Below are 10,631 nucleotides of genomic sequence, written 5' to 3' on the forward strand. Positions count from 1 at the left end.
CATATCTTTTTAATTTTCGTAATTGACCTAATCTTGTTGATCCCTTCCACGGTTACATTTCATCCTCTTTTGATTTCTTCATGGGTTACATATCATCCTCCCTTTGCTTTCTTCGTGGGTTATTATATGATTTAGCCCTTTAATTATATCATATTCATGATTTGACATTTATAAAAAATTTTCGATGACATACAATTTCTGTGGGTAAGTTAATGAGATACAAAACAATTATAATATCGTAACGGATAATATATTATTACATTTTATAGATTAAAATTTATCACGTCAACATTTTAACTAATGAATTTAGTTAATAATGCAAAATGATTGATAAAAATAAAATTTGAATCCCTAATTTTTTTTCTATAAATATGTTGAAAATCATATAATTTGAGGCTAAATTACATATTAATTTTGCTGTTTTAATTTGACCCCTTTATTAAAAGTATAATCAATCAAATTCAAATTTAATTAAATATTTTTAACTTAAACCCAATTCGAAATAAAAATTAAATTACTTAAATTCACTCGATTAAATTCAATTAATATATAAAAATAAATTTAATTTTTATATTCAATAAAAATTTAATTATTTATACTCAAATTCAAGCTTCAATTCAAAATATTTTATTAATTAAAATAATAAAAATATATTAAAATACTAAAATTCGATTAAACTCGCGAACTACTCAAATTCAATATAAAAATACTTTAACTCGGTTCGATTAATAAATTAAACTACTTGAATTTAAACTCGACTCAATAATAAACGAGTCAAATTCAAATTTTATTTGAATAATTTGTGAGTACTAATATATTATTTATACTCTTTTCCTGTATCACTCCATCTCAGTGAGTGCAAAGATTAACAGTTTGAAGGCGAATAAGGAGAGTAAAATGTTCTGAATGGGAAAATATCCTGATCTACAACAATTAGGAGAGATTCAGAGAAAGAAAAAAAAGTTACGCTTACATTCCACTAATGTGCTAAGTAAAGATGTTCCTCCAAATAATAAAGCTGTTCCCAGATTTACATGCTAGTTGGTTTGCTCCTCCCCCCAAAAAAACCCAACTCAAACAAGCTCAACCGCTTTAGGTATCAACACTATCAATATAATTTAATATTTTAACATAAGAGTGAAGTTTGTAATACACTACCTGATCGACAGCTTCCATAAAACTCTAACCTAGGATGAGGATGAGGATCTACCAGAAGCAGATTCTCCCAAAGAGACAGAAGCCAGTGAAGTAGCCCAAACACGGGCACTCTTTGCACCTTGATGAAAATTCCTGTTCTTGCATAGCCTCAGTTTGGTCCAAACTCTCCTCACATCAACCATGTGAAGGGCTCGTCCAAACAATTGACTTCTCTCACCAAATATTGCCAAGTTCAAGTGTGGTGCATATGAAACCCTGAAAGCCTTGAGACGAGATAGTAATTCAGCGAATATGGATAGAAGTACTCTTAAACAGAGAAACAACACAGCAAATGCCAAGTAGGGCTCCCGTTTTACTATCTCCATTGAGGATGATTCATTCCACAACTGTATCATATATTTATTGTGGTCTCCTGATATAACCGGTTCGTTTTCGGTAACATATTGAACTGGTTCAAATCCTGAAATGCAAACACTCATGTTAAGAAACATGTATTTATGATTTGACTCACAAACTAGGCTTAGTTATTCCCTTAAAAAGGCAAAAGCGGTAGATCATGTATCTTTGGCATGGGAGAGCAAATACCTGTTGCTTTCTCATAAAATTGTACAATTGAGGGGAGATCTTTTGGACCATGATATCGTACCCTTGACGTCTGGTTGACAATTAAAATTGACGGCAAGCTATGAATTCCGTACCTTGAAAATATACTGTGATACAACATATATCAAAGGTATTAGTTATGATATTTGTCATTAGATATCAAGGGGCAGCAAAAGAACAGTTGTTTGATTGATAATTCTCTATCATGTCATAATAACAATGAAGCAATGTCACCTGAAAGGAGATTCTTCATAAAAGGAGAACTGATTCTGGCATCAGTTATGGAATCATGATTAAGGAGCAAAAGAGAAGGCATCACACAGCAGAATTGTAATATTCAGTTTTTTCCTTGAGTAGCAGACATAAGCATCTAATGTTACATCATGGTCGGGATAAAACAACAGCAACAATATATAATTGATAGGGGTCTACTTAGAAAGGCGTAACAACTTTGTAAAATTGAAATGTGGACGTAAATGTTTGTTTCCACAAGTAACAGTTATACCAAATGACATTAGCAGACAAATTAATTAAATTGAATATGTGCACACACACACACAATTTTTTCTTAAGGAAGCTTTCAAGTGCATTTGATCACCATACACCAAACTAACGCCACTAAAATTGACTAGAACATAAGGATGCAATCATAAAAAATACCAAATAATTGCATGTTTAAAGTCAAGTTAAACACTATAAGCAGGTCAAATCTAACAGTTAAAATTCTTTCAGAATATGCCCTCTTTAAGGTTTGGCAGCCATTGTAATCAAGAACATATAAATAACACAAGAAAAAGCAATTCAATACTTCGTGCACAAACACTAAGCAGGAGAAGTAGCTACACACCTTGGTGAAGCTGAAGACTCTTCAACTGCCAGATGCTCTAATTGGGGAAACATGGAACTAAGAACGTCAAATTTTGGGCTTATACTGAGTGAAAATGGGCACCAGGAAGCATAAAAGAGCACAGAAGTGTAACCAATTCTCTGTTTGGAAGTCAATGCTCTGTCCAGGAAGTTTCCATCCACCTGCAAACCAAATGAGAAATAAAATATTATCAGAATGTTTGTCTTTAAGAAACAGCAAATCATGCAAAATATTAATCCTAGAAACATATCTTACAGTCAGATGGCACAATGATCTAAGCTAATTTACAGGATATATGGCAACTCTACGAACCATAAATGTGTTGATTAGAGGATCCTCAGCAATGAAATTGCATATGCTAAAGATAATGGCATCATTTCCCAAAATTATATAGAACTCCACAGCAAAAAAAAAAAAAAAAAAAAAAAGAAAAAGTAAACATTGCCCTTGAAGGTAGAGAGGAAAAAGGTAGGAAATGAAGAAGGAGTTGTATCCTATCCCTGATTTGAGTCATAAAAGGATAAAAAATTTACATTCCTAGTAATCAAGCCATATAGATTCTTTTCCAGCCACATTAAATCAACATAATGCTGCCACCATATAGACCTGGCAATTTATATTTCCGCGTCGTATTTAACACGTGTAATGACACAAATTATTAAAACACAAACACGATACAAATTATAAAACGTGTTTAAATTTTAAACACGAACATGACATATTTAATATACGTGTTACATGCGACATGACACGATTAACATGTATATAATTAAGTAGGGTAAACATGATACAAATAAATACGAATAATATGGATATATATGAATAGACACGACTAACATGGATATATAAGAATAGACATGACTAAAACAAATATATACAAGAACACAACTAAAATAATAAATAAATATAAAATATCTATCATTTACAACTTAATAAATTTGGTGTATTAATAATATAAAAAAATACTTACATATTAAAAATATAAAAAAATTTAATACTCATTTAATATGTATTTAAATTTAAATTTATATTACATAACTATATTAAATTTTAGTATCAAATTCAAAATGATAAATTATTAAAGATTAAAAAATAAAATAATAATATATAGGACTAATATTAATACTTATATTGTATTTATATAATTAATATAAAAAAATAATGTTATAATAATTATTAAATGAGTATCCTAATTAAATGTTTACAATAATTTTTATATGAAATTAAATAGCTAATTAAATATCATAATTAAAAGATTAAAAATTAAAACAATCTTTATATCTTTATATTAAATTAAAATAAATATAAATAATATGTCAAACGTGTTAAACATATTAAACGTGTATTAATATAATAAAATTAAATTAAACATATTTAAACGAGTTAACATATATATGATATGAATAAACACGAAATACGTTTTTTTATAACACGTATGATTTTTCCTATTTTTTTGTGTTATATCACCATGTTGTGTCTAAAATTGCTAGGTCTACCACCATAGAGCCACAAGTATGTCAGTTAACCGAACAATCCGGCTTATATTCAAGCTGAATTGCATAAGGATTAAATCCTAGAATATGAGACTCAAGCTGCATCTCTATTACTTTCACATAGTCCTAGTTGCCATAAATACTAAGTGCTCTTATCTCGATTCAAAAGCTTCTGGAAGCAAATAAATACTCAAAGCCATTAACCAAGGCTAATAATATAGGATGAATGACTAATAAATTTTGCAACTTCATTTTTATTTTCTCTTATCAATTTAATTTTGCAAAATAAATTATACCATAACAACCCAATAGCCCCAAACATTCAAAAAATCAACCATAAACTTTTATTCTTCAAAATTTTACAGCCATGAAAAAAATCCATGATAATAACCTAATATTTCAAGGCAAAAAACCCAAAATTTTCTAAAAATTTCCCTTCTTTTAACAGAATTAGACAAAATCACAAACACCTAGAATCCAAAATCAAACAAAAAACTAAAAAAATTTTTAGTTTTACTTAAATAGAAAAATAATTAAACCCCAAGAACCCAGTTTTCCTAAACTAAAAAACAAATCAATCTAAAAATAAAAATAAAAATTCCACCAAAATTAAGCCAAAAAAGGTACCTTGAGAGGGGGAATTGGAGAGGTTGAAGGAGAGCATTGAAAGTGAAGATTTTTAAAGAATACATCCGCTTCATGAGAGCAAATAGAAGAACACAAAACGCAGCGTATTGAATGAATAGCTATGATATAGAAGAACAAAAGAAGAGAAGAAGAAGAACCCATTTTCAATTTATAAAACACAAAAAGAAGGAAAATTCAAAACAACAACAACAACAACAACAACAAGAAGCAAAAGAAACTGAGCAAATTCAAACCCAGAAAAAATTTAAAAAAAATAATCTTGAGAGAAAGAGAGGGGAAGGTGGTGGGTGAGGGCTATTTTTTGGAATGGCTAACTATTATCTGCCGGCTTGGTTGGCAGTTAATTTTATTTAAAAGAAAAAAAGAAAAAAAAAGAGCTGTAAAAAATTGTGCTGCTTCTTGGGAAGTCTTTGGGGCTTTAGAATTCAAGATTTGAACAGTTGAATTTGAAGCGTATTTATCTTTGATGAATTTGATGACGCGATGGGCCGTGTGTGGTTGTAAAGCAGTTTGATTAGGTAGACAAAAGGAAGAGAAATTATTTAAGTTTATAATTTTTATTGATTATTTTTATTGAAATTAATTAATTTTAAAATTTATTTTAATTGAATTGAAATTTTAAATATTTTGTATTTATTATAATAAAAGAATAAAAATTTATATAATGATTGAATTTATGTTTGAAATTTTTTTTTATCTTTTAACCTAAAAAAAGAAAAAAAGTGGGGCCAATCTTTCTTTAAGGCTTCAAGTTCAAGGTTGTTGCTGTTTTTTTTTTTTTTTAATTATTATAGAAAGATTAATATTTTGTTGTTATAGAATCAATAAAAGTATTATTTATTGGATTTAAATTCAAAACTAAATTTGTTTTAATTTTTTAATGGCACAAATCAATAAATTTCATAGGATAACCCTATCAGGATGAACGATGCCAAACAGCCCTAGGCGGTTCTAACCAACCGACTTTCCAAACACGACACAAACAAAAAATATCAACAATCAACGCACCGTTTCATCTCTTTTCCTAACCCTTTCTCCCTTTACTGATTGGATTGTTCCCAGAAAAGAAGAAAACGAGTAAAAGGAGTTAAAGCAACGTTAGGGCTTCTTCGAAAATTGGGAAAAAAAATCGAAAATGGAATCTACGGAGAAAAAGGAAGCAGAGAGCAATAACAGTAGCAAAGATTTGAATAATAATAATAATAATAATAATAGCAGCGAAATTACGGATTCTGATAATAATAATAATAATAATATGAATAAAGACGCTGAAGAACGCCAAGCTCGTGAACTCAAAGCCGGTTTGCATCCACTCAAGGTATTTTTCTATTTTTTTGTGTTATTTATTTTATATGAATAAAGTTTTTCTTTATAGATCGGTTTATAGATCGGTTTACAATTTTAATTTGTTTTGGAAATGGTTAGGTTTAATGGTGGATTATAGCTCTTTTTCTTTGTTAAGAGAACTGATTATTTTACATTATAAAGATTTAATCTTTCATTATTCTTTTAGATACTGAATTTTCGTTTCAATAAATTTATTTCATTTTGCTAAAAAGTTTTTTCTCGTTTTCAATTTTCGTGTATACAATGGAAATGTTGATATTTTTCTTTCAAAACTGATAAATTTTGAATTGATTTACTCGATCTAGCCATTTGACTAAGCAGTGAAAGAATTTCTGCAATTGACAAGCTGTAGGTTTTTTTTTTTTAGTTCTGTTTGGTATGGAGAGGTAGTTTTGAATTGTTTAGTTGATTATTTGAATTTGTTTTATCATGCCAAAGATTCTGCTGTGTTTAAATTTTAGGTTAATCATATTAGTTGCAAAAGCGCATGTTTCACTGAGAAGTGGAAAATGAGTACCTACATCCTATCATGGGGATTCCTACACTCTTGACACTTAGAATCTCATATTGGATTAAGCAGTCCAAGTTCTGATTAAAATGTGAATAGACTCCAATAAAAAGGATGAAACCATACCTTAAAATGATTCTCTTTTGTTTTGTAGATAGCCTACTACCTTAGTGTAGTAATATATAACTACAATTAAATTTCTGCACGTTCTATAATTAATCGTAGTTAACTAAGGTTCAAAATGAATCAACTTCAATTAAAGGGAAAACAAAATTATCTCCACTATGCTACCATCTGATCTAGGTGGAGTTTTATATTCTAGCTCATGTTCCATTCCATGATCAAAATCAATCTGTGTTCTGCGTAACTTAGGTCTGCTATTTTTATGATGTTGATATATTTCTCATTTTTCTGATACACCATTGGATAGCTTGTTAAATACTAAATTCATTACCTAGCAGTCCCTTATTTTGTTCTCGCATTCCTTTGGACAGCACAAATATGTGTTCTGGTACACTCGTCGGACACCTGGAGTTCGAACCCAAACAGCCTATGAGGACAACATAAAGAAAATTGTGGATTTCAGTACAGTAAGTTCTATTTATAAGACCATAAAGCTAAATGCAATCGCTTGTAAATCCTGAATTTGGTATAAGTGTTTTTTTTTTTTTTTTCTTTCCATTTGTTCAAATTCAATTTGCTGATCATGGTTGTAACTTCTAAGCATAATGTGTATATAGGTTGAAGGTTTTTGGGTCTGTTATTGTCATTTGGCCCGTCCTTCTACTTTGCCAAGTCCAACAGATTTGCATTTATTCAAAGAGGGAATCCGTCCACTATGGGAGGTAATTATTGAATACCTGACTTTGAAACTGCTTGTTCCAATAACAATAAAATTTTGTCATAAAGTTGTATAATTGAAGTGATGCTGTCAAATCTTGAACATTTTATATAATGTGATTCATTTTTGACGTCTTGAAATTTGTTATATCTCAGGATTCTGCAAACTGCAATGGTGGCAAGTGGATAATTCGGTTCAAAAAGGTTGTTTCTGGTCGCTTTTGGGAAGATCTGGTAAGAAAGAATAGTGCATAATTGCATATACTAAGTGCCTTTCTATATTCCAATTTGGTTTTGTTGTATGAAGAAGTTCACAAGTCTCTTTTAAATCAGCAACTGAGCTTTTCAATTATAATCTTAATGATGGAACTTCACCTTAATTGAATCATATACTTCATTCTGACCCGATCTATGGCTAAATGAAAAGTTTTATGGTTTATTTAACTTCTTTAGACCATTTCATGGAAGTATAGTGATACGGTAATATTGTTTAGGATGAAGGTGCAGAATGTCATTAGTCAGTCCTAGAAAATACTTTACTTCGAGTTTCATTAACAGTAGAACTCCCTGACTGCTGGGATTAAGCTATGAGAGATAGAAATCTTAAAATTATTGAGTTCAATATTTCTATCTCTCTGCTTCCTCCATGTGAGGTATTCTTCTCTGTTAAATCTACCAATGGTCGGGAGGTTTTCAAAAAAGATGAAGCAATGCTTTAGTAAGTATGTTCGTACAAATAGAGGTCATTATTTCTGTGCATAAAGTAGCTAGGTACATGTACATCTACTGATATACATTGGGGCCCACTATCAAAGGAAAATTTCGTCCCTAAGGTATTTAATGCCTGAAAATGCCAATTCCCAATGTATACGATGATAATGGACATTTCTTTTCTTAGATGGGAAGAAGTTGGTCATATTTGTTTCTCACCAACCTTTGGTTTGAAAACTAGTAGTCTCTTGTCATGTCAAAAGGTTCATGAATTGTAGTTCAAATTTCTCCAGTGAAGCACATTTTTACCCTTTTTTTCTGTTACTCATTAACGTTTAGGTTTTCCTGTGGCTAATGTATAGCCTAAATGTTACCACATTGCTCCTTTAAAGAGGCATCCCAAGTTTAAACTATAAAATAAACTAATACATAGAGCATAGGATTTCTTATTTGCTAATGTGCTTCTGTATGAAGTACTGTATACAGTAAAATTGTGGACGCTCATTAATCTTTCCCTTTGTGGCCTGTGTGAAATGTGGTAGTTAATCTGTGATTGGTTGTCTGAAATAGTGCCTTGTGTTGGGCACCAGATGATGGACATTTAATATTAGTCATTTACTTTTGCATGTGCTTGCAGGTTCTTGCCTTGGTCGGCGATCAACTTGATTATGGCGATAACATTTGTGGTGCTGTACTGAGCATTCGCTTCAATGAGGATATATTGAGTGTATGGAATCGTAATGCATCGGATCACCAGGTTAGCAATTAACAATTACCAATTTTCCTATTGTGTTTCTCTGCCTTTCTCTCTGCATAATATCTTGATCATGTTTTGTTTATACCAGGCTGTTATGGCCTTAAGAGATTCAATTAAACGGCACTTAAAGCTTCCCCACAGCTATGTTATGGAATACAAGCACCATGATGCATCTTTGCGTGACAACTCATCATATCGAAACACATGGTTGAAAGGGTAGTGGTATCTTATATGCTTAAATGAAAACAAGTGGATTGAGAACAGCTCAGAGATCAATCTGTTCAACAACTCTTCTTATCCTTCACTAATCCTGTATTTGACATGAGAACCATGTTGAATATCATCATTGTGAGAATCCTTTAAATTGAATTGCAAGATAATGACATTTAGACTGGAGTCTATGTTGGTTTTATGGATGACATTCCTTCATCCCTGGGTATCATACTATTCTGCATATGTTTTAAGTAGTTGGTTCAAACTTTGTCGAATGTTTGTAGAAGTGCTTTGTTTTTCTTATAAATTCTAATTTAGGCATAGTGGTTTTATAAATGAGTCAATCAAGTTTAATGTCCATGATGATGTGAATAACAAGGGTCATTTGGCCAACATCATGGAATAAAGAATACTTGGAAAGATAGGTGTGCCGCCCAAATATATAGTTCCATATATACATCCTATCCGCTCCCCGTTCCGTGTGTTAAAGAAATGTTAAAAGTATCCCAGAAACCAACCATTCAATAAGAAATAAAATGTACCTAAATTTGTTTAGTTGAGGGTGTAATTGAGAAGGCATTATTCATTGAATGGTTCAAATTCTGTTTGATTTGACTCGATTCATTATAAGATTCAAATTTAATTTTATTTGAAAACCTCAAATTCGAAGCTTCAATTTGATTTAAAAATTAAAATTTCAAGACTCATCTTGAGTTTGATTGAGCTTTTTCGTTTAAGTTCAGCTCGATCAAAAGCTGCTTTCAAAATATTTTTTCTAGGTTTAGGGTTTAATATTGTAGAATTCATATTGCTTCATGGGGCACAACTGGGACTGTCTCTTCATCTCTATTAGCCACTGGTCCTCACTGTTTTAAGGTGCTATTACAGTAGCACATTTCACATCAAGCTCGAAATTGCACACGACAAATGTAGACAAACCCATGAGAATGGAATCTACGTTCATCGCATGTAAACAACAGCTCAGCAAATAAATCAGAGAAGAACTTGCGGCAAAGCTGGGGATGAAAAGGTTGTAGCACCTCATACGATCAATTATAGCATGTTTTGTGTAAAAATAATTTAAAATATTGATATAATAAAAAAATAATATAAAAAAATGGAAGGTGATATGATATAAAATGTTAGTAAAAATTATATATTAATTTAACAAAATCAAAATTTTTTGTGTTGACATAAATTATGATATGTAATTTTTAAATAAAATATAATATTAATACGTAAATTATTAATATTTTATAAGATATGAATATATAAATTATGATATCTAATATCATTATTTAAGTAGTATTTTTAACTTTTACAACCATAGGGTTGACCAGAAAGTTGTATAGTAGCAAGCCTTGCAGAGAAGATTTTCATTCGGTTCGGCAACCTCATTAAAGCTCAAGATATGTGGATGATCAACATGATCAATCTTCGTCTCCAAGGAAGATGAAATAAATTGAGTAGCCTAGAAAGTATCAG

General features: G+C 30.6%; 2 protein-coding genes across 2 annotated transcripts; one reads left to right on the forward strand and one right to left on the reverse strand.

Moving 5' to 3' along the window:
* Window positions 1-949: 949 nt before the first annotated feature.
* LOC111297192 (5'-adenylylsulfate reductase-like 5) lies at window positions 950-5,244 on the reverse strand. The gene is made up of 4 exons (XM_022891828.2): window positions 4,750-5,244; window positions 2,609-2,790; window positions 1,744-1,868; window positions 950-1,618 (listed from the first exon to the last, which is right to left on the reverse strand). The coding sequence occupies exons 1-4, from the start codon at window positions 4,909-4,911 to the stop codon at window positions 1,188-1,190; spliced, it is 900 nt and encodes a 299-aa protein (XP_022747563.2). The 5' UTR covers window positions 4,912-5,244; the 3' UTR covers window positions 950-1,187.
* Window positions 5,245-5,693: 449 nt separating this feature from the next.
* Window positions 5,694-9,467, forward strand: LOC111296793 (eukaryotic translation initiation factor NCBP). The gene is made up of 6 exons (XM_022891251.2): window positions 5,694-6,088; window positions 7,120-7,215; window positions 7,366-7,470; window positions 7,622-7,699; window positions 8,814-8,933; window positions 9,022-9,467. Exons 1-6 carry the CDS (start codon window positions 5,906-5,908, stop codon window positions 9,151-9,153), a joined length of 714 nt encoding a protein of 237 aa, XP_022746986.2. The 5' UTR covers window positions 5,694-5,905; the 3' UTR covers window positions 9,154-9,467.
* Window positions 9,468-10,631: the final 1,164 nt, after the last annotated feature.

This window comes from Durio zibethinus, chromosome 12 (assembly GCF_047325235.1).
Source record: "Durio zibethinus cultivar Kanyao isolate XHJ-2024 chromosome 12, ASM4732523v1, whole genome shotgun sequence".
NCBI classification, from domain to species: domain Eukaryota; kingdom Viridiplantae; phylum Streptophyta; class Magnoliopsida; order Malvales; family Malvaceae; genus Durio; species Durio zibethinus.